Consider the following 25,027-nt stretch of genomic DNA (forward strand, 5'->3'; position numbering starts at 1 on the left):
TCCGGGCTGCTGGACAATGTGGCTTAAGTCATCGGCATCCGGTGGCCGGACATATGTTCCTTGGAAGTTGTCGCGAAAGGCGTCTTCCAAATCTTCCCAGCTGCCAATAGAATTTTCCGGCAGACTATTTAACCAGTACCGAGATGGTCCTTTCAGTTTTAGTGGTAGGTATTTGATGGCATGAAGGTCATCTACGCAGGCCATGTGGATATGGAGGAGGAAGTCCTCGATCCATACCGCGGGATCCGTTGTTCCGTCGTATGATTCGATGTTCATGGGTTTAAACCCGTCTGGGAATTCATGCTCCATTACTTCGTTTGTGAAGCAAAGAGGGTGTGCGGCGCCTCTATACTGGGCCACACTGCGACGTACCTCCGATGGAGTCTGTTTGCAGTTTTCGGCCCGGGCGTGGCTAGGTTTGTCACGTCCGAATAGGTAGCCGTCATCGCGTGTCGATGCACGTCCTCGCGACCCATAGATCAATCTTGTGTGTCCTGCTCTACTGTCCAAGTCCTGTCGACGGTCGTATGTACATCCCCGAGCTGTTTTACTCTTGCCTTTACAGTGAGGTGGGGCGGTCTGGTGTTCGGCTTGAGTTGCCGCTTTATCCTGACCGCATGGCGGTCGGTCGGCTGCGTTGTGCGATGATGGTACGGGCTCCGGCGCCTCGTCGTCGAACTGAGGTAACAATTTGCGCTTCGGGTAATTTTTGGCTGGGCCATTGAGGCCGTATTCTTCAGCGGCCAGGACTTCAGTCCGTCTATCAATGAGCAGATCTTGGTCAGCTTGAAGCTATAGCTTCTTCTTTTTCAGGCTCCTTGAAGTGGCTATTAGCCGGTGTTTAAAGTACTCCTGCTCGAGAGGTTCTTCAGGCACGATGAATTCTTCGTTGCCGAGGCTCTCCACTTCCTCGGAGAGCGGAAGATAATTACTCTCCTCCGAGTCTTCATGTATGGCCTGCTCATCAAGGCTAACGTGCCCGTCCTCCCGTTCATCCTGTCCGGAGATTGCCCCGACAGGGTCTTCATTGTCTTCGGCTTCGTCCAAAGTATTATTTTCTCCAGTGCCGGTGTTGTTGTCTTTTGTACGACGTGACTTAGACCGGCGCCGATGACGCCGGTGCCGGGGCTATGTCTCAGGAGGTTTGTCCCTAACTGGATCCTCCTTGTCATCGTTGTTAGTTTTTTTAGGTGTATCCACCATGTATACGTCATATGAGGAAGTGGTCGTCCAGCTACCGGTAAGCGGCAGGTTTTGGCTCTGCTCCTCATCGGCGTCGTCGTCCATACCGTCGATGTCGTCGGAGCTGTAATCAAGCACGTCAGTTAAGTCTTCGACAGTGGCTATGAAGTGGGTGGCGGGTGGGAAACTGAATTCTCCTCCATCATCAGCCTCCAGTTCAAACCGGACATAATTCGGCTGTGAGTCCCCGCCAGGGACAGATTCTTTAATGAGTTTAGCACATCGCCGAAGGGCGAGTGTTGGAAGATGTCTGCGGCGCTAAACTCAAAGATCGATAAGCGATCAAGTTCAACTTCCGCGGATGCACATGGCTCGGAATTTATGACCAGAGACGAGTCCGGAGTTCTGGTGACAAAGACTTTGTGTGACTTTAGGCCTATGTTTGGCTCCAACGCCGTGGAATCTGTGGCCTCCGCGGTGGGGTTGAGCCTCCTGTCCTTGGATGGCGCAATATGCTCCGGATCTATGACCAGAGCAGTTACAGAAGCAATCTCCTGGACGCGGTCCGATGACAGATTTAGGTCATGTTCATCGGGGTGGCCAGGAGCGATCGCTGCGGTCTCGAATCCAGCGAAGATCAAGTCTCCACGGATGTCCGCGACATAGTTCAAGATCCCGAATCTGACCTGATGGCCAGGGGCGTAGCTGTCGATCTGTTCTAGACGGCCAAGGAGTTGGCCCGTAGTGCGAAGCCGCCGAATATGAAGATCTGTCCGGGGAGGAAGGTTTCTCCTTTGACAGCATTGTCGTTGACTATTGAAGGGGCCATCAAACCTTTTGGGGACGACACAGTGGAACTCTCAATGAAAGCACCAATGTCGGTGTCAAAACCGGCGGATCTCGGGTAGGGGTCCCGAACTGTGCGTCTAAGGTCGATGGTAACAGGAGACAGGGGACACGATGTTTACCCAGGTTCGGGCTCTCTCTATGGAGGTAATACCCTACTTCATGCTTGATTGATCTTGATGAATATGACTATTACAAGAGTTGATCTACCACGAGATCGTAATGGCTAAACCCTAGAAGTCTAGCCTGTATGACTATGGTAATGAGTATATCCTCATCCGGACTAAGTCCTCGGTTTATATAAGCACCAGGAGGGTCTAGGGTTACACAGGGTCGGTTACAAGGAAGGGAATCTACATATTTGGTCGCCAAGCTTGCCTTCCATGCCAAGGAGAGTCCCATCCGGACACGGGTGCAGTCTTCGGTCTTCGTATCTTCACAGCCCATCAGTCCGACCCATGGCTACCAGGTCGGACGCCCGAGGACCCCTTTGTCCAGGACTCCCTCACATGAAGCATTCTATAAATCGACGAAGGGCTATCTCATACTGGCATGGTTCTTAAAGAAAAAGAAAAACACAAAGGACACCAATAATGTGAACATAACAAAAACCGAGGTATACCGATAATTGTTGGAGAAGAAAGATGGGATGCCAACCGGGGCATCCCCAAGCTTAGATGCTTGAGTATCCTTGGAATATTTACTTGGGGTGCCTTGGGCATCCTCAAGCTTGAACTCTTGCCTCTCTTTATTCTTCTCACATCGGTAACTCCTCGTTCTTCGAACACTTCATCCACAAAAACTTGACAAAAACTTTGCGAGATCCGTTAGTATACTAAAGCAAATCACTACCTTTAGGTACTGTTGCAACTCATTCCAATTTCATATTAGCACTTTATCTACTGTATTCCAACTTCACCATGGTTCATACTCCCCGATACTACCCATAGATTCATCAAAATAAGCGATCAACACATCGAAAACAGAATCTATCAAAAACAGGACAGTCTGTAGTAATCTGGAAATTTAGTATACTTCTGTAACTCCAAAAATTCTAAAACAAATATGACAATTTAAAAAAATTGTGTAGAAGTAATGTGCAAAATGTTTCAGACCCATTTGACTTTCCAGTAAAAAAATGTAAATTCACGCACTACAGCCAAAGTTTCTGTTTTTGTACTGCACAAAGTAAACAAGCAATCTAATCATCCTAAAACCAAAGCTTGGCACATTATTTTTATAATACAATGGATATATACAAGGGGATAATTATTTTCAGAGAAACTTCCATGAAAAATTCTACATTGTTTCCATGAGCATGAACACAAGTGTTCAAGGTCGACCCTCACTTCTCCAATGCATAACCTTCCAATCACTTCTCTTATTGAAAAACTTTTTAGGCATGAGAGGCAAGTAAATTTTTTTGTATTTTCATTCTTTTATTTTTTTTGTATGTTTCACCCACAACTAAACAGAAACAAAAAGGAAAAACAAAATCTACTTAGTGAAGAAAGCAAACAAGCACACACGAGAATATCAACCCCACCCTATTGCTCCCCCGCAACGGCGCCAGAAAAGAGCTTGATAATCCCCAAGTGCAGGGAATCATCGTAGCAATTATCAAAGGTGGAAGTGATAAGTATGGAGTGTCGAACCCACAAGGAGCTAAAGGTAAGATCAATATTCTCTCAAGTCCTATCTTCCACTGATACGACTCTACGTACACCGAACATTTGCTTCCAACTAGAAACGAGAAATAAAACTACGTTTTGTGTATGAAGAGGATAACTTTGCATGATATCGGAGAGCTAAAACATAAAAGTAGGTGCTGTTATCATGAAGTTAGAATATATTACTAAATATTATAAATAGCGAGTGTGGAATAATGATGGGTCGGTGTGCGGAATTATCCTAAGCAATTGTTAACTAGACCCGTAATCACTATTGCAATTTCATATGAGGGAGAGGCATAAGCTAACATACTTTCCCTTCAGCGGGATCCCTCACGCTTGCGCGACACGGAGGGCACAATAGGACAGCACCAAAATAAAACATACAACTCATACCAATCTAGATCATCAATCAACCCAAAGATAAAGGATATCTACTAAAACCATCATAGGATGGAAACACATCATTGGATCATAATATGTGGCATAAAGCACCATGTTCAAGTAGGGATTACAGTGGGGTGCGGGAGAGTGGACCGCGTAAAAGAGATGAGGATGGTGATGTTGATGAAGACGATCACCGCGGCGATGATTCCCCCCCCCCCACCCCGATGGCACTCCGGCGCCACCGAGAGAGAGGAGGAGAGGTTCTCCCCCTTGTGCTTCCTCCTCCATGGCCTCCCCCTAGATGGGGAGAGGTTCTCCCTCTAGTCCTTGGCCTTCATGGCGATGATGGCCCCTTCAGGATCCTCCTCCATGGCCTCCGGTGATGATGGCCCCTTCGGCAGGGTGCCAGAGAGGGCCTAGATTGATTTCTCGTGGCTACAGAGGCTTGCGGCGGCGGAAGTTCCGATCTAGGTTATTTTCTAGAGGTTTGGGCATTTATAGGAGAGGTTGGCGTCGAGAACAAGTCAGGGGCCGCACGAGAACTCCATGAGGTACAGGGGCGCGCCCTCCACCCTCGTGGGGCCCACAGGACTCCCCTCTAGTAACTCTTTGTTCCGTTATTTTTTATATTTTCCAGAAAAATTCTTCGTTGATTTTCAACGCATTCCGAAAACTTTTATTTCTGCACAAAAACAACACCACGGTAGTTCTGCTGAAAACAGCGTCAGTCCGGGTTAGTTTTAATCAAATCATACCAAAATGATATTAACTATTGTAAACATGGCATGAATACTTCATAAATTATAGATACGTTGGAGACGTATCATTTCACGTCAAGGGGGCCCATGATAACCCACAAGTATAGGGGATCGCAATAGTTTTTGAGGGTAGAGTATTCAACCCAAATTTATAGATTCGACACAAGGGGAGCCAAAGAATATTTGAAGGTATTAGCAGCTAAGTTGTCAATGCAACCACACCTAGAGATTAATTATCTGCAGCAAGTAATCAGTAGCAAAGTAATATGATAGTTTTGGTAGTAGTGACAGCAGCAACAGTAACGGTAACAGTGATAGCAGTATTTTGTAGCAAGTGTAATAGTGATAATAGCAATAGTAACTTAGCAAGATCAATATATGATAAATTCGTAGGCATTGGATCGGTGACTTGTTGGATGATATTCATCATGAGATAGTTATAACCTAGGGCGATACGGCACTAGCTCCAGTTCCTCAATATAATGTAGGCATGTATTCCGTAAATAGTCATATGTGCTTATGGAAAGAACTTGCATGACATCTTTTGTCCTACCCTCCCATGGCAACAGCGTCCATATTGGAAACTAAGGGATATTAAGGCCTCCTTTTAATAGAGAACCGGAACAAAGCATTAACACATAGTGAATACATGAACTCCTCAAACTACGGTCATCACCGGGAGTGGTCCCGACTATTGTCACTCCGGGGTTGCCGGATCATAACACGTAGTAGGTGACTCTAACTTGCAAGATCGGATCTAAAACATGGATATAATTATGATAACATAAACGTTTCAGATCTGAGTTCATGGCACCCGGGCCCAAAGTGACAAGCATTAAGCATAGCAAAGTCATAGCAACATCAATCTTAGAACATAGTGGATACTAGGGATCAAGCCCTAACAAAACTAACTCGATTACATGATGGATCGCATCCAACTCCTCACTGACCAACGAGCCTACGAAGGTATTACTCACTCCCGGTGGGGAGCATCATGGAATTGGCGATGGAGAAGGGTTGGTGATGATGAAGAACGAAGATCCCCCTCTCCGGAGCCCCAAACGGACTCCAGATCTGGCCTCCCGATGAAGAACAGGAGGTGACGGCGGCTCCGTCTCGTGGATCACGATAATTCTTTCGCCCTGATTTTTTCTAGAAAAATAGGATTTTATAGCGTCAGTTTCAGGGTCTGCGGGGCCACCAGGTGGGGACAACCCACCTGGGCGCACCAGGAGAGGGGGACGCGCCCTGGTGGGTTGAGCCCACCCAAGTGCCCCTCTCCAGCAGGTCTTGGCTCCCAAAATTCTTGTTTATTCTATAAAAAATTCCTCGCAAAGTTTTGTTCCATTCCGAGAACTTTTATTTCTGCACAAAAGCAACACAATGGTAGTTCTGCTGAAAACAGCATCAGTCTGGGGTTAGTTTCATTCAAATCATGCGAATTAGAGTCCAAAACAAGAGGAAAAGCGTTACGAAAAGTAGATACATTGGAGACATATCAACTCCCCCAAGCTTAAACCTTTGCTTGTCCTCAAGCAATTCAGTTGATAAACTGAAAGTGAAAAAGAAAAACTTTTATGAACTCTTTTGCTCTTGTTTGCGTAAATAAGCTTAAACAACACCCAGGTTTTCAGCCAACATTATAACTAACCATGACGACAATAACTTTTAAAAATTATATTAACTCATATCAATGACATAATCTGCTAGCGAGCAATAATAAGATATCTCAAACAGCAACACGTTGTCAAAACAACCATGATATAATATGACAATAGTGGTATATCGCTAGCCCTTTCTGAGACCGCAAAACATAAATGCAGAGCACCTCCAAAGTTCAAGCAGTGACTAAACATTGTAATTCATGGTAGAAAAGATCCAGCCATGATGCACCCAACATTAGCTACACACAATGCATAATTCATGACAGCTGTGCTCTCAGGTGCTGGCACTTATTTTAGAAGATGATGACACAACATAAAAATAAATAGATAGTCCCTTCGCAGAGGGAAGCAGTGATTTGCAGAGGTGCCAGAGCTCAAGTTTTAAAACAGAGGTAAATGATATTTTGGGACATGCACCCTTCTCATTTACTTCAAGACCATCAGTTATCAATATCTTCCATGCTAAGCATGCTAGTGGCGGTTCCCAAGCGATAAAAGTAAAGGTTTACCCCCCCCCCCCCTTCACCAACAATCACATTCCACGGCTTGTCTAAAACAACAGGTGCCGTCCAAACCAACAACAGTCCCGGGGGAGTTTTGTTTAATTATTTGCATTTTTGAGTTCAGGACTAGGAATCCCTATTGCCGCCCTTTTCTCGTGCAATGGCGAGTGAATAAACACTCGACCTGAGAATAACCCGCTTAGCATGGAAGATACCGACCACCTCCTGTCGTTCCATGAACGATCCAGGCACACAAAAAAGGATATTTATTTGAAGTTTTTAGAGGTGGCACATGCAAATTTACTTAGGACGGCAGGATAATACCGCATATAGGTAGGTATGGTAGACTCATCTGGAATAACTTTGGGTTCAAGGTTTTTGATGTACAAGCAGAATTCCCACTTAGTACAGGCGAAGGCTAGCAATTAGATTAAGAAGCGGCCAGCTAGAGAGCAACAACGGTCATAAACATGCATTATGCATAAGTGATATTGGACACTAGCATGGGTAGGATATGAACACCATGAACATAAATATCATAGAGGCTATGTTGGTTTTGATTCAACTACATGCATGAACATGTGATAAGTCAAGCCACTCGAACATTCAGAGGAGGATACCATATCATCATACTACATCACAATCATTTTAAGGCAATGTTGATATCCAAGATAAATCATTATCCACTCCTAGCTACTCATGCATGGCATGAGAAACTATAATCTCTAATTGTCATTGCAAACATGTTTAATCATAATGGGCTGAATCATAGATACTAGGTTAAACATATTTACACAAACAGAACAGGTCGAGTTCATACCCATTTCTCTCTGCCACGGCCAGTTAATCGAATATCGTCATTACTGCCTTTCACTTGCACGACCGAACGATATGAAAATAATAATAGTACAAGAGTGACGTGGACTAAGCTGGAATCTGCAAAACATTTTATTCGACACGAGAAGAGAAGGTAAAATGGGCTCTTTATTATATTAACATTTATTAATATGAGAGCCACTCAACATTTTCATCGTGGTCTTCTCCTCGGTAAAACTCGAATAAAAATAAAAAAATCAGAGAAACGCACTCAAATATTTTTTGGAGTTTTTGGTTTTCTAGAACAAGCAAATAAAAGGGAAAAGCAAAACGAGAAAAACTATTTACACGGGAAAGCTCCCAACAAGCAAAAGAAGAACAAGGAAAACTTTTTGGGTTTTCTTTTAAGTGCTACTACTAAGCATGCATGGAAAGTAAACTACTACAACTAATTTTTTGGTTTTTCTAAAGTATTTCAAACACACAAGAAGAAAGCAAGGAAATAAATCTAAGCATGGATGATATAATGAAAAAGTGTGAACACCGACAAATGGAATGATATGTGTAAACATGAATGTAATGTCGGTGAGAAACACATACTCCCCCAAGCTTAGGCTTTTGGCCTAACTTGGCAATCGATCAGTAGCTTGGATAGTAGTCGGCGTGGTAGCTCACGGAAGCTCTTGGTGCGGATGCCTCGGCCTGCCGTGCTGCCTCCACCGCCGCATTGTGAGCTCGGGCCTCGCTCTCAAGAACAAAATATCTTCCTTTGCTGTGATAGTCAAAAAGAGCAGGCGCATGCAAATATGTGTGCACAACAGAAGTTTGGTTAAACAACAGATTGTAAGTGAAATCATGAATTTTTCCCTTGAGGATCTTATGACTTTTCAAAGCATCAAAGGCTAAATACTGCGTGAGTAGGATAGGGCCAAAGGACAAAGGTGAAACACCCAGCCCTCGTGCTAAACGCGTGGCATATATTCCACCATAGAAATAGCCACTGTTAGCGTTATGCTGAAGCCTGCGTGCAACAATCGCTCCAAGGTTATAATTCCTTTCACCAGTGAGAGCGGTGTGTATGAGGCTCAAGTCTGGAGCACAAAGCGTACTACAGTCTTGCTTGCCTACTATACATTTCCCGTTGAATAATGCAAAGTACTGAATTGCGGGAAAATGAATGCTCTTTATTCTACCTTGTGTCACTCCCCCCTTTCACCGTAGCAAAGACTAGTCAAGAATGTTTCGAACTCAGCCTTTGGTGGTTCGTCAAGCGAACCCCAAAATGGAAGTTTGCAATGGTTAGCAAAATTCTCTAGTGAGATGGTAAATGGAGTATCATAAAGCATAAAAGACACCCTAGACTCACGAGGATGGAATTTAAATCCTTTGACAAACGATTCAGTGAGAATATGGCGTTGTTCGCACTTATCTGAAATGTAGGGACCGAGACCGGCATTTTGAACATATTGCTCAAATTCCTCCTTAATGCCCACCCGCATCATATAGTCATCGCAAGGCCATAAGCATGTTTTGGTAGCGGCATCTTGTGTGGAACTCTCACTTGGTTCAGCATAAGACCGGCGACCAGAACTGTCACTAGAAGATGCCCCCGAGGATCGCCTCCTCGAAGAGCTCCTTCCAAATAGGTTCATCATGTCCGCGTATAATTTTCTGAAAATTTTTGGGTGACAGAAATTTGCCAACAAAACCTTATTAAATTGCTAGCAACTACTCATAGGGATACATAGAGGCCACGGCAAGCATTCAAACTACTTAGAACTCTAAGAATTTAACATGCAACCTCATCTACAGCAGCACCAAGAGTAGCTAATTATTCAAAATATAAACCACCAAAACAAAAACTAATTGGACAAACGGTGGAGTTACATACCAAGCAACAATCCCCCGAAACAGTTTCAGGAACGGAGCTTTGGGCAAAGAGATCGAAATCCGCGGGTTTGAGAGCAAGAACACAGGAGAGAGAGCAATGGAGATTTGTTTCTGGAGGTATGTGATGATGTGGTGTGAAGAGATAAGTGAGGGGGGCCACGTGGGGACCACAACCCACCAGGGCGCGCCTGGGGGTCCTGGTGCGCCCAGGTGGGTTGTGCCCACCTAGTGCACCTCCCTCTGATATTATTTGCACCCGAAATTCAGAAATATTCAGAAAAAAAATCGTATTAAATTTCCAGAGCATTCTGAGAACTTTTATTTTTGGGTCATTTTTTTATTGCATGGGAAATTCAGAAAACAGACAAAACATGGCATTTTATTTTATTTAACTAATAAAAACAGAAAACAAAAAGTAGGGACAGAAGGTAGTGCTTACTAAATTCATCAACTTCATACCGCTCAAAAATGATTCATTAATAAGGTTGATCAAGTCTTATTAACAACCACTTTCGATTAGCATGAAACCGAAGAATTTTCGTAAATCACTTAGTTACCTCTCAATGGGGATATGAATGTCCCCAACAATAAGCATTTCATATTTCTTTTTGGCAGTAGGTAGAGGTATTTGAAAACTTCCAATAGTGATTGTCGGATATTTTTCAATAAACATTAATACCATTCACTTGGAATTGTTTCTTCAGAAAGTGCACCGTATGCTCATTACCATTAATATGAAAAGTGACCTTGCTTTTATTGCAATCAATAACAGCCCCTGCAGTATTCAAGAAGGGTCTACCAAGGATAATCGTCGTCCTCGGGCATCTCAAGTATAACAAAGTCAGTCAAAATAGTAACATTAGCAACAACAACGGCCGGGCACATCCTCACAGATACCAATAGGTATGGCAGTTGATTTGTCAGCCATTTGCAAAGATATTTCAGTAGATGTGAGTTTATTCAAGTCAAATCTTTTATATAAAGAGAAAGGCATAACACTAACACCAGCTCCTAAATCACACAAAGCAGTTTTCACATAATTCTTTTTGATAGAGCAAGGTATAGTTGGTATTCCCGGATCTGCCGGTTTTTTAGGTACTCTATCTTTGAAAGTATAAATATAAAGCATAGTGGAGATTTCAGCTTCCGGTATTTTTCTCTTATTAGTGATGATGTCTTTCATATACTTTGCATAAGGAGGCATTTTCAAGATGTCACTCAAGCGAGTACGCAAAAAGACTGGCCTCAGCATTTCAGCAAAGCGTTCAAATTCTTCATCATCTTTCTTTTTAGTTGACTTGGGTGGAAAAGGCATAGGTTTTTGAACACACGGTTCTCTTTCTTTACCGTGTTTTCTAGCAATGAAGTCTCTTTTATCATACCTTTTATTCTTAGGTTGTGGGTTATCAAGATCAACAGGTGGTTCTATCTCAACATCATTACTTTTTCATTATTTGGTTGGGTATCTTCATGAACATCAGCATTATACTTTTCATTATCACTAGGTGGATGTTCATTACCAGATTGAGTTTCAGCATCAGAGATAGAAGTTTCATTTTCATTATCAGGAGGTTTTTCTACTTCACGTTCACTAGAAGCATGCAAAGTCCTATCATTTTTCTTTTTAGAAGGACTAGGTGCAGTGGTGTTATTTCTTTGTGAATCTTGTTCAATTCTTTTTGGGTGTCCCTCGGGATAAAGTGGTTCCTAAGTCATTTTACGTCCTCTAGTTGCAACTCTAACAGCAAATTCATTTTTATTATTATTCATTTCATCAAGCAATTCTCTTTGTGATTTAGCAACTTGTTCTAACTGGGGTTGTACCATAGAAGCATGTTTTCCAACACCTCTAACATCATTTGAGATTCTAAATAACAAGTCACTCAAGTGAGCAATCATATCAGAGTTGTATTTCAATTGTTTCATAACATTTGCATTGAAGTGATCTTGTTTTCTAATGTAGTTTTCAAACTCATAAAGGCATTGACTAGGATGCATATTGTGAGGATTGTCATTATCATTGAATTTCATTAGAGAATTTACCTCTACCACCTTAGGCAGTGGTGGTGTATTAAGCCCATGTATTTCTTCAATAGGAGGTAAATTTTTAACATCCTCAGCTTTAATACCTTTTTCCTTCATAGATTTCTTTGCCTCTTGCATATCTTCAGGACTGAGATATAATATACCCCTCTTCTTCGGAGTGGGTTTAGCCGGTGGTTCAGGAAGAGTCCAATCATCATAATTTTTCAATATGTTATTCAATAATTCTTCAGCTTGCCCAACAGTTTGTTCCCTGAAAACACAACCAGCACAACTATCTAGGAAGTCCCTAGAAGCATCGGTTAGTCCATTATAGAAGATATCAAGTATTTCATTTTTCTTAAGAGCATGATCAGGCAAAGCATTAAGTAACTGGCAAAGACTCCCCCAAGCTTGTGGGAGACTCTCTTCTTTAGTTTGCACAAAGTTAAATATTTCCTGTAAGGCAGCTTGTAATTCTTATGGGCAGGAAAATATTTTTCAGAGAAGTAATAAATCATATCCTGGGGACTACGCACACAACCAGGAGTAAGAGTATTGTACCAAGCTTTAGCATCACCCTTTAATGAGAAAGGAAATAATTTGAGAATAAAGTAATAGCGAGTTTTCTCATCATGAGTAAAAAGGGTGGCTATGTCATTCAACTTAGTCAGATGTGCCACAACAGTTTCAGTTTCATAACCATGGAAAGGACCAGATTCAACCAAAGTAATTAACTCTGGGTCAACAGAGAATTCATAATCCTTATCATCAATAAAGATAATTGAAGTAGCAAACTTAGGATCACATTTCATTCTAGCATTCAGAGATTTTTCTTTATACTTGCATAGTAATTTCTCTAGATCATCTCTATCCTTACAAGCAAGAATATCTCTACTTGTCTCCTCATTCATAACATAACCTTCCGGTACCTTAGGCAATTCATATCTAGGAATGCTAGTTCTAGCAGTTGTTTCAGGAGTTTCAGTTTCAAGCTCATCATCAGATTCAACAACACCATGTTGTATAACTCTAGCAATTTGTTCATTAAGAAATTCACCAAGTGGCACATCATTATCATTAAGCAAGGTACTAGTATCATCATAAGCATCATTCAGAGTAGAAGTAGCATCATCAATAACTTGCGACATATTGGAATTGATAGCTTGTGGTGGTGTTGCAAGTTTACTCATAACAGAAGGTGAATCTAAAGCAGAACTGGATGGCAGTTCCTTACCTCCCCTCGGCTTTGAGGGATAAATCTTAGTCTTAGGATCCTTCAGATTCTTCATAGTGATAAATTGATAATAATCCCAAGTGACTCAACAAATATAGCTATGCTCCCCGGCAATGGCGCCAGAAAAAGGTCTTGATAACCCACAAGTATAAGGGATCGCAACAGTTTTTGAGGGTAGAGTATTCAACCCAGATTTATAGATTCGACACAAGGGGAGCCAAAGAATATTTGAAGGTATTAGCAGCTGAGTTGTCAATTCAACCACACCTGGAGATTAATTATCTGCAGCAAGTAATAAGTAGCAAAGTAATATGATAGTTTTGGTAGTAGTGACAGCAACAAGAGTAACGGTAACAGTGATAGCAGTATTTTGTAGCAAGTGTAATAGTGATAATAGCAATAGTAACTTAGCAAGATCAATATATGATAAATTTGTAGGCATTGGATTGGTGACTTGTTGGATGATATTCATCATGAGACAGTTATAACCTAGGGCGATACGGCACTAGCTCCAGTTCATCAATATAATGTAGGCATGTATTCCGTAAATAGTCATATGTGCTTATGGAAAGAACTTGCATGACATCTTTTGTCCTATCCTCCCATGGCAACGGCGTCCATATTGGAAACTAAGGGATATTAAGGCCTCCTTTTAATAGAGAACCGGAACAAAGCATTAAGACATAGTGAATACATGAACTCCTCAAACTACGGTCATCACCGGGAGTGATCCCGACTATTGTCACTCCGGGGTTGCCGGATCATAACACGTAGTAGGTGACTATAACTTGCAAGGTCGGATCTAAAACATGGATATAATTATGATAACATAAACGGTTCAAATCTGAGTTCATGGCACCCGGGCCCAAAGTGACCAGCATTAAGCATAGCAAAGTCATAGCAACATCAATCTTAGAACATAGTGGATACTAGGGATCAAGCCCTAACAAAACTAACTCGATTACATGATGAATCTCATCCAACTCCTCACCGACCAGCGAGCCTATGAAGGAATTACTCACTCCCGGTGGGGAGCATCACGGAATTGGCGATGGAGAAGGGTTGGTGATGACGAAGAACGAAGACCCCCCTCTTCGGAGCCCCAAACGGACTCTAGATCTGGCCTCCCGATGAAGAACAGGAGGTGACGGCGGCTCCGTCTCGTGGATCGCGATAATTCTTTCTCCCTGATTTTTTCTGAAAAAAATAGGATTTTATAGCATCGGTTTCAGGGTCTGCGGGGCCACCAGATGGGGACAACCCACCTGGGCGCGCTAGGAGAGGGGGGCGCGCCCTGGTGGGTTGTGCCCACCCAGGTGCCCCTCTCCGGTAGGTCTTGGCTCCGGAAATTCTTGTTTATTGTAAAAATTCCTCGCAAAGTTTCGTTCCATTCTGAGAACTTTTATTTCTGCGCAAAAACAACACCATGGTAGTTCTGCTGAAAACAACGTCAGTCCGGGGTTAGTTTCATTCAAATCATGCAAATTAGAGTCCAAAACAAGAGGAAAAGCGTTACGAAAAGTAGATACGTTGGAGACGTATCAGTCCACGAGGCGCCCACAAGGTCGGACCACCCTCCCGGGGGGGTAGGGCGCGGCCCCGACCTTGTGGAGGCCTCGTGGCTTTTCTGGCCCAACTCTTTTGCTTCGGGGGCTTCTTCTGGTTCATAAAAAATCATCGTAAATTTTCAGGTCATTTGGACTCCGTTTGATATTCCTTTTCTTGAAACTCAAAAACAAGGAAAAAACAGAAAGTGGCACTGGGCTCTAGGTTCATAGGTTAGTCCCAAAAATCATATAAAATAGCATATAAATTCATATAAAACATCCAAGATAGATAACGTAATAGCATGAATACTTCATAAATTATAGATACGTTGGAGACATATCAGCGCGCGAGAACCATTCCGTCTTGCCCTGTCGTTCCATTCTCGATCTCCTACCTCGGCTTGCCTCTTTCGGTGAGGAAAGTTCCAGTCTCGGCACTGATGTTGTTTGTTGAGAGAATGGCCAGGTACCCTGCCACTTGGCAGGCTTCTCTTCTTTCCCGAGGTGAACGGCTTGCCCTTGTGTGACACGTTCTGTCCGCCATGCCCGTCCATATTTTGTTGGCCATGACGCTCTCACCGTCCATTCTGAAGCTTGTGACGCAGATCATTAGAGATTTCCTTTGGCACAGACGGCGTGAGGCCAGGGCGGGGAGCTACCTCGTCAGCTGGGCCAAAATCTGCCAGCCGTTGGAACTTGGAGGTCTGGGCATGCGTGGTCTCCAGCGTACAGGCATCGCCCTTCGCGTGCGCTGGCTCTGGCTGCGAGCAATTGATCCATCGAGGCCGTGGCACCATCTTCCTCTCCCTACCACGACACGCAGGACATCTTCAGGGCTTCCACTTCCTGGACTTTGGGGGACGACACGACTTCTAAGTTCTGGCTTGACCATTGGATCGACAGTCGTTCCATTCGTGAGATCGCTCCCACCCTATTTTCCCTTATGCCTCGTCAACACCTCAACCGTCGCCTAGTCTGTGATGACCTCCACTTGTGCTCTTGGATCTAGGACATCCATGGCGCTCTCAGCATGGTGGACACTATCAAGTACATCTCTTTCTCGCAGCGCCTACACAATGTCAACATGTTGCCCGAGCCAGACTGCTAGCTATGGTGTTGGACTGACAACATGGTATATTCCGCGAGCTCTTTCTACATGGCCATGTTCCAGGTATGTATCCCCGACCCGGACTAGCACCTAACCTGGAAGGGTTGGGCCCCGACAAGCGTCAAGTTCTTCCTATGGCTTGCGCACCTTGATAGATGCTGGACTGCAGATCATCTCAGAAATCTTGGCCTTCCGCACCCTTCTAGTTGCATGCTTTGTGATCAAGAGGCTGAAACGATCCACCATCTCCTTGTGGGTTGCGTCTTCTCTAGGCAAGCTTGGTACCATGTGATTTCATTGTGCCGCTTCACTGCCATGCCACCGGATGTGACAACAACGCTCTTCGATTGGTGGGCTGCGGCGTCGGCATCCTGCCCTCCCAGTTTGCGCAAAGGATTTGACTCCATTATCCCTCTCTGTGTCTGGGTGATTTGGTAACATCGGCTTGGTTGCATCTTCGATGGCAAGCAGGCATCCATCCCCAGCCTAGTGACATCCATCCAAGGCGAAGCACAGGCATGGACTAATGCAGGAACCAAAGGGCTACATTTGATTTTTGATGTAAATTAATTCTAGGCTAGGGGCTAAGCACCCCCGTCTACTCCTTGGGTTTGCCTCCACGCCATCTTGTGTACGCGGCTTGGCAACCCCCTAACTCTGTTCTTTGCTTCCCTCTATCAATGCATTGATACGCTCCACCCGTATTGACGAAAAAAATAGTGTACTTAGCAATCATGTTTCAGAAAGAATTAAATCGGACATATACTCTGTTTGGTGTAGTGAAACATGTTTCATTTTGCGCCCATGTGAAGTTACTACTTCAACCCACCCCCCCCCCCCCCCCCTCCCCCACCCCCTCTTTATATTTTTTCAGAATCCGTCCTGCCACCGCGGAAACAACATGGTTGAGTAACCTCGATTCAACAACCCATGTCAGATTCTTTCAGTTGGTGTGTAAACACAGAAATCTTTCGGTACTTCGGCATATGTATATCTGAACATTAGTCAGATGATCTGACCAGAATAGACATCATATTTTGTTGGATTAAATTGCACCGAAGTCGCCTATTTTAGTATTCAATCTGGTCATTCTGGTTTCATTCTAAATGGGATTCAACCAAAATTTGAATTTTGTTTGAACCTACCCGATATTGAAGGGTCGCCACCGCCTTCTTTGAGACTAAAAGTCATCCCCGTTTTCACCGGAACATAAAGTTCATTGTAATGGGTGAAATCTCGGTGAAAAATGTCGAGCCTTCGAAATTATTAGCCTCAAGTTCATGAGACCATTATAATTCACGAGTAGCGTACTTGGCAACCGTGTGTGAGACCTCGGTGATCATGAGTTTAATCGGATCAAACGAACTAAGCACAGATTCATTCACGAATGATATGATTCAGCACTTAGAAACGAAGTCCAACACAAACTTCACATGTCCAAGACTAAGATACGTTTGGAATTGTGGACATGGCAAACATGCATGCATGTGCCAAGGACCTGCCAAACAGCCAAAGGATCAAGAAGCGTTAATGTCGTGGGCGCTCAGGCTGAGCCGAAGAGCATCTGGGCGTGCGGGGTGAGGTCCTTGTGCGCCTCCTTGATGGTGCCCTCGGCGACGCCGGTGGCGACGGACACGTCCTTGGCGGACCTACCGGCGCCCGCGCGCTGCACGACCATGTAGATGATGGCGGCGGCGACGGACTCCGGGTTGCGGCGCACGTCGAGCCCTTCCTCGACCCTCCGCACGGCCTCCTGCGCGTCGCGCACCTCCTGGTTGCCCAGGCCGAGCCGGGAGCAGAAGCGGCGCAGGTAGTCGGATGCGCTGACGACGCCGATGTCCATCACCTGGCCGTCCTCCTCCCCGAGGAGCTTCTTGATGTGCGTCGTCATCTTGCCGACGTCCTTCTTGGCAGCCACGCCCCCGGCGGTGACGGAGGCGAGCTCCTTGTACGTGCGCGGCATGCCGAGGTTGCGGCAGGCGATGTAGAGGCAGGCGGCATAGACGGAGTTCCGCTTCCGGCCGCGCGGGCAGCCCTTGGCCTCGTCCAGCTTCTTGAACGTCTCCTTGGCCAGGTCCCGGATGGTGGCCACGAGGCCGAGCCGGTCGGCCATGTCGGAGATGCCGCGGAAGCCGTCGACGAGGGTGTTTTCGGAGGCCGACCCCGCGTCCGGCACCGACATCCTGGGCGGGGCCTTTGTCGCCACGCCGGTGGCGGAGGACTTCTTGGGCTTGTTGGTGTAGTCGATGACGGTGGCGAGCTTGGCGGCGAGGAAGGGGTCGCCGGAGGCGCCGACGCGGCTGGGGTCGCGGTCCTCGCCGCCGCCGTCGTCGGCGAAGCTGCGCCACTCGGAACCCTCGTCGATGTAGTGCGCGTCGAGGACGAGCGCGCACTCGGTGCAGATGGTGTCGCCGGTGCCGTGGTCCAGGACAACCTCCGTCGCGCGGCGGCAGTCCGGGCAGTACACGCGCTCGTCGGCCGCGGAGCAGGTGCTGGCGTACATGGCTGCTGCTGCCGCCGCCGCCGCCGTGTGCGCAGTTTTGGGATGGATGTGGCGACGGGTTGGGGAAAAGGGTCTGAGAAGGTTGGATTGGGAGCCTTGGGCGAAAAGTCCATTCTGCACCCGAGCTCATATGCTCCCGCATGAACAGTAAAATCGAAAAAAATTCAAAACAAATTAAAAAAATTCTAAATTTTTTTTGAGAGAAACATTGACAAAAGTTCTAAGTGCCTGCAAAAATTCATCATGAAATCACATTCCTGTAAGGCGTGGCAAAAAAACAAATTCAGTGCTTCAAAATGCGTTTGAAAGTAGCTTTTTTCAGAGTACTGTTTTTGTTTTCGCCACGCCTTCTAGGAATGTGATTTCATGACGAATTTTTGCAGGCACTTAGAACTTTTGTCAATGTTTCTTTCAAAAAAAATTGGAATTTTTTTATTTTTTTTATTTTTCTTCGATTTTACTGTTCACCCGAGCTCATTTGAGCTGGGGTGCAGATTAGCCGCGTCCGGCCTTGGGCTGATATTTATGGACGCATAGGTCGGTTCGTGGGGCTAGTTTGGAGCTGGGCACGAGTTCGACTCGGTTTTGCACGGCGGTGATTCTTTTGCGAGAAGTTTTTACAGTCATGCATTTTATTTCTTTTTTTTTAGAAATATGCATTTTATTTCGTGTACAACCATATTTTTAAATAGCTGAGCTATAGCCTTTTTAACAGGGTGCTGCTAAATGACCGCTTCACAAATAACCCGCTATAGTGGACGCGGACGTTTGGTCTATGGGTACATATGTACCCTATATGAATTTTTTTTAGTAATTCAATGAAAAGTCAAAAAATTATAAAAATATGTTTGAAATAAATTTCACCTCCCATTGTACTCGTGAGAAAAGTTTCAAAAAAGGAAAATTCCTCTTTGACTTCTTTTAAAAAATGACAATTTTTTAGCCAAAATAGCATGAATAGTGACCTATAATAGCAAATAAATTTTATCTTTTTCGCTGTGAAGTCAACGTTGGTTTTTCTTTTGTGAAAATTTATATACTAGTGCGCAAGTAAGTCAAGTTTATTCTAAAAATAGTTCTAAACTATTTTGACTTTTTGTTTAATTATTTAAAAAATCCTCATATAAAGTGCATATACAACCAGAAACCAAGGTGTATTTCCCGGCTATAGCTCCGCCATAGCTGATTTGAAAGTTTTCATAGTCCGCTATTTAAAACATTGTATACAACACAAACTGCTACTCACTGTCCCATAAAAATCATTGTCCTCCTCGTACCCGTGGAAGTCCGGCCTTTGTAAACACGCCGACACCACCCACAGTCGGTTTTGGCACCACAAAATTTGTAAACACAACTCCACAGTCGGCTTCGGTCGAGAGATTTTTCTTTTTTCTAAACAGAGAACGAGGGTTCACACTCGATCCTTCTCCAGCGCCGCCGCCGCTGAAGCACTTCCGTCGCCGGCGGACTAAATCAAAGCTTCGCATCGTCCCCTCCACCGGACTGCGCGTGCAGTGAAGATCTTGATCCCCTTCTCCCCGCTCCCCGGTTCGATTTCCAGTAGATCTGCTTCCTCCTCCTCCTCCTCCTCCTCCTGGAAGAAAAGGCAAGTCATTTCTTGTTCAGGATCAATCCCAGCTGACACCGTTCTATCCAATTGACACACAGGGGTTTGTATTTTCGGTGGTAGCAAGCGATTTTGGGGATAAAGATGGCAAGCAACAAGAGGAGGAAGGTTGTGGCCGCGTCGCTGATGCCGCCGTTAGCCGAGTCGCTGCTGCTGCCGCCGGATGAGCTGATGACGGAGGTGTTCCTACGGCTACCCGTCAAATCCATCCTCCTCTTCCGGGCCGTCTGCCGCTCCTGGGCCGCGCTGCTCTCCTCCGACGAGTTCTGCAGCCTCCACAGGGCCAAGGTCGAGGCCGAGCCAGCACCGCCACCCAAGCTGCTATTCATCTCGCCGGCCGCAAGCTTCGACTCCACGGGGATTTACTCGTGCTCGCCATCAGGTGATGGGCTACTGTTCAGTCTCCGCGACGTGCGTGGTGACCATGTGGACATGACGCCTGCGCCGTGCCGCGGCCTCACCCTCTTGCACGACGCCGTGGAGCCAGCCTACTATGTTTTCAATGCGACCACACGGGCCGTCACCCGGCTGCCGCCTTGCCAAGATTCCTTCATGGCCACTGCTGGTCTCGGATTCGATTCCAGGAGGAGAGAGTACAAGGTAGTGAGGTTGTTTTTCGAAAAACACTTCGGGGTTGATAATATCAAGTGCGAGGTGTACGTCCTTGGTGGCGAGCACGGGGATCGCTGGATGCCGGCTGCCGGTGGTGTGCCCTTTAGGTTCCGCAAGTTTGCCGCTGCTGCGATAATCGCAACACAGAGTGAAGCTAAGCTGATGCCAGTGTTCGCGAGTAAATAGAAAAAACTACCAGTTTACAGACTAAGGTTTTAAAAAACTACCAACTTTTAATTTTTCTCAAAAACCTACGAGTCGCATGGTTCGCTGTTTCAAAAAACCCAAAACACCCGTGACTAGCCATTTAACCGTTTTTCTGACCGTCTGGACCCACATGTCAGGCCACCTGGCCACGCGCGCTCACGGCACAGCCGTTGACGGCCATTAGCCCGTGCGGTCCGGTGGGAACCAAAGCCGCCGGTCGGTCGCACTCACTCTCCCTCTCACCCTCACTCCCCCCCCCCCCCCCCCCCCCCGCACTGACCTAGGTTGGCGATGGCGGCGCCGCAGCGAAATGGCGTCAGCGGCGAGCTTTTGAGGCAAGGCGTCACCGGTGAGGAGGGCGGTGGACATTCAGCAGTTCAGGCATGGCTAGGCAGCTCTAGCTTCCCAGCGCAGCGGTCGCCGCGGCCATCACCGCCCGTGGCTCAGGTGGGTCGAGAGAGCTCAGATCCGGAAGTCCGCCTGCTAGGGCAGTGACCAAGTCCATCCACGCGGATCCAGATGGCAGCCACAGGTGGGCGTCCGCGTTTGGTGGAGTGAGGTAAGAAATTTCAGTAGCAGTTACAGTTTTAGTTGAGATTTTAAAATTAGGGTTAGAAGATGATAGTTTTAGGTTTAGTTAGGTTTAGAAGATAGTGCGGTATTGGGAATGAGCAGTGTAATTGTTTGTTGGCATGCTTATGCAGTTTAGTAATGTTCAGTACATTTCATCATTGTTTTAAGCTTCAGTTAATTGAAAAATAAATGTTTGTCAATTAAATCTCCTACAGCTTAGATGAAGACATCTGGGAAATGAGGCTGCATTTCCAAGGAACAGATAATATGGAGAGAAAGTATTCGGTTTCTTCAGATATTAGTTATCTGACCATATTAGCATTGGCTGAGTTGGAGGGGTATGGAATGGAGGCTTTTCTGACTTATGTAAAGGAAGAGGGAAAGGGCTTGGAGGGGGTGGAGGTCCTGGATAGTGAGGAGGCATTAGAGCAAATGCTTGACTTATTTGTTGATAAGAAGATCCTGAACATCACTGTCAGAAAGCCTACTGATCCAAGCCCAGCAGATGTTAATATGGATCACAGCTTGCTTGAGGAACAGATTCCCATTAGTAATGTTGGTGAGGAAGTTGTTTATAGTGTTTCCCAACAAGGTGTCATGTATCCACTCCAGAATGCAACTTTGGCACCAGAAATCCCTGAGGAGCCCTATCTTAACACACAACATAGTTGTAATTTGAACAAGGGGAAAAATGTTGTGGAAGAAGAAGAAGATGTAGAAGTAGAACATGAGGAAGATGAAGATGAAGATGAAGATGAAGATGAGATGGACAAATCTTCGTCAGATTTTGAGTTTTTTAGGGATGATTACAAAGGGCAAACAATATCATACAAGGCTTGGTGTAGGGGTGAAGATGAGGCTGGCACAGGGTCAAGTCATAAGCCTAGGGAAGAGGAAGATACTGCAGAGCACTATTGTGGAGCAAACTCAGAACCATCAGAGTTTTGGGAGGAAGACCAAGTCCTTTCTGAACATGAAGAACCCTCAGTTGTACCAGAGAAAGGAGCAAAGAAGCTTAAGCCTATCAGAAAACCAGGCCCAACTATCAACTCACACAGTGAGCCTGAAAACATCAAGTTTGAAGATTTTGTGCCTGAACCTGATGAATACTGCTTTCCAGGTGATTTTGGCCTTAGTGATGAAGAAGAAGTTCCAAGGTTGCCTTCTGGTAGGAAGAGAAGGTTGAAGAAGAGGAAGGAGAGGAGGTGGTATGATCCATCAGTCCCTGATGCACATGAGCAGTTTGCATTGCATTTGTGCTTCCTAAATGTTGTGGAGTTCAGAGAAGCACTAAGAAATTTCCATATCAGGACACTTAGGAATTTTGAGTATCACAGAAATGAACCAACTAGGGCTATTGCTTGGTGCTCTGATAGAAAGCAAGGTTGTCAGTTTTACATAGTGGCCTCTAGAATAGCTAATGAGTCAACTTTCAGCATCAAGAAGATGAATTTGGATCACACTTGTGGAGCAAGTGGAGAGAGCACCAAGGTTACAGTCAATTGGGTTGCCAAGGTTTGTGAGGATACCATTAGATCAAACCCTGGAGCTGGTGTTGAGACAATTCTGTCATACACAAAGAAAACATTTGGTGTTCATGTGCCTAAAAGCTTGGCATATAGGGCAAGGAAGCAAGCACTTGAAGTTGTGCAAGGAGATCACAAACTCCAATATCACAGACTAAGGGACTATCTCCAGTGTGTGCTAGATACTAATCCAGGCAGTAGATGCATAGTGACAACAAAAGAGGACCTAGAAAATCCAGCTCCTACCCCCAGGTTTCACTACATGTTCTACTGCCTTTTTGCATGCAAAGAGGGCTTTCTAAATGGATGCAGGCCATTCATAGGTACATGATCCTTACACATATATCTAATATGGTTGCATTCATGTTATTTACAACTAATGTGATCATATTTTCAGGTTTAGATGGTTGCTTCATCAAACTCAGCACTGGACAACAAATATTGGCAGCTACTGGCAGGGATGCGAACAACAACATCTTCCCCATTGCATTTGGTGTTGTTGACAAGGAAGAGATAGACAGCTGGACATGGTTTCTCACACAGCTTAGAACTGTTATTGGGAGTGGGAACAAGTTTGGCAAGTACACAATTATGTCTGACAGACAAAAGGTATGTGCTCCACTTCTCTTGACCACCAAACTTTAAACTTACCATCATACTTAGCCATCATAATTAACAGGGATTGTTGAATGCAATCAATGATGTATTCCCTGACTCCCCACAAAGGTTTTGTCTTAGACATATATATGCAAACTTCCAATCTGCTGGTTTTAGAGGGGAGGAACTCAAGAAACACTTAGATCAAGCTGCCTATTCCTTCACTAAGAATGGTCATGAAAAAGGGATGGAAAATTTGAAGAAAGAAAGTTTTGAAGCTTGGCAGTGGTTGTCACAGATACCAGACCATACATGGGCTAGATATAAAATGGATACTGTTTGCAAAACTGACCTGGTTGTTAGCAACCTTAGTGAAGTTTTCAACGGGATTATATTGGATGTTAGGAACAAGCCAATCAGGACTATGCTGGAGGGCATAAGAACAAAGTTGATGATCAAGTTTCAGAAAATCAGAGAGAAAACATAGTCATGCAGATGGGAGATCACACCAACGTACTCAGAAATTTTAGAAGAAGCCAAGAAGTGGGCTAAGTATTGTGATGCATACATGGCAGGTCCAGGGATCTGGCAAGTGACTAGTAGCTCTGAGAACACATATTGTGTTAACTTGAACAACCATACCTATGAATGTAGGAGGTGGGACATGACAGCTGTGCCTTGCAGTCATTCCATTGCCGCAATGCAGAAAGTGAAGCTACATCCTGAAGACTTTGTCGATGCTTTCTTCAAAAAGCCCATGTACTGTGAAACATACAAGCATATAATTTTCCCAGTTCCAGGTCCTGACCACTGGCCTCATACACCTGGAGATGACATATCTCCACCAGTGTTCAAAGAAAAGAAGGGCAAAAAGCAAACTGCCAGAAGGAAAGGTGTATTTGAGGTGCCAGCAAAAAAGGACACCTCAAGAATTGGTACTGTCACATGTAGCAATTGCAAGAAGCAGGGTCATAGGTTCAACAATTGTGGTGACCCTTTGAAGCCTAAGTTTCAGATGAGGATGAACAAGCATCAGGTCATTTGAGGCCATGTTTCATTTCAGATTATTGTCTCATTTCATTGTTAAATTTCTTACAATATTTATTAATTGTGTAGGAAAATAGAGCAAAATACTCTCAAGCTGGTTCTTCTATGGCTACAAATGCTCAGAGGCCTCCAAGAGTACCTGCTGCTACTGCACCTGAACCAAGACCAGCTACAGCAAGAGCTACAACTTCTGCACCTTCACCAGCTCCAGTTGCTACTTCTAGGGGAAAAAGGGCTGCTTCAACTATTACAGCACAAGGAGCACCAGCTAAGAGGAGCAGGCCTAAAACTTCTTCTGCTGCTAACACTTCTTCTCCTGCTAAGAACACCAGATCATCTACAGCTTCTCCTGCTAAGAACACCAGATCTTCAAGTGCACAGAGAAGAACTTTCATTGCACCAAGGCAATCAAATTCAACTGTTGTCCAGGAGGGGTCAAAGAGGATCAGGAAGCCAAGTGGGAGGCTGAAAGACTATTTTTATGCAAGTGGTAACTAGCTCTTGGATTTGGGTAACTTGAGTTCATTTGGTATGGTTCTGTTTGTGTCAGTGAACAAATATGGATGGATTTGGGTCTACTATGGTCTGTAATGACTATACTTTATTTTGTTTCAGAGATATTCAGTCAGTTGACCTACCATGGTTTGTAATAACTACTATGCAGTGTGTTCATTCAGACAGTCATTCCTGTGTTGATTCAGTCAA

At 44.9% G+C, this 25,027-nt stretch overlaps 2 protein-coding genes and 1 pseudogene across 2 annotated transcripts; 2 read left to right on the top strand and 1 right to left on the bottom strand.

The window, feature by feature from the left end:
- Positions 1 to 17,173: 17,173 nt before the first annotated feature.
- LOC109783855 (transcription initiation factor IIB-like) lies at positions 17,174 to 18,133 on the bottom strand. Its single transcript, XM_020342442.1, has one exon. The coding sequence runs from the start codon at positions 18,131 to 18,133 to the stop codon at positions 17,174 to 17,176; it is 960 nt and encodes a 319-aa protein (XP_020198031.1).
- Positions 18,134 to 19,551: 1,418 nt separating this feature from the next.
- The window catches only part of LOC109783856 (uncharacterized), a 40,898-nt pseudogene continuing 35,422 nt past the window's right edge, over positions 19,552 to 25,027 (top strand).
- Positions 20,530 to 25,006, top strand: LOC141042006 (uncharacterized). Its single transcript, XM_073509570.1, has 5 exons — positions 20,530 to 21,138; positions 21,368 to 23,001; positions 23,076 to 23,287; positions 23,358 to 24,311; positions 24,392 to 25,006. The coding sequence occupies exons 2-4, from the start codon at positions 21,390 to 21,392 to the stop codon at positions 23,760 to 23,762; spliced, it is 2,229 nt and encodes a 742-aa protein (XP_073365671.1). The 5' UTR covers positions 20,530 to 21,138; positions 21,368 to 21,389; the 3' UTR covers positions 23,763 to 24,311; positions 24,392 to 25,006.

The sequence above is a fragment of the Aegilops tauschii genome, chromosome 1, assembly GCF_002575655.3.
Source record: "Aegilops tauschii subsp. strangulata cultivar AL8/78 chromosome 1, Aet v6.0, whole genome shotgun sequence".
Taxonomy (NCBI): Eukaryota; Viridiplantae; Streptophyta; class Magnoliopsida; order Poales; family Poaceae; genus Aegilops; species Aegilops tauschii.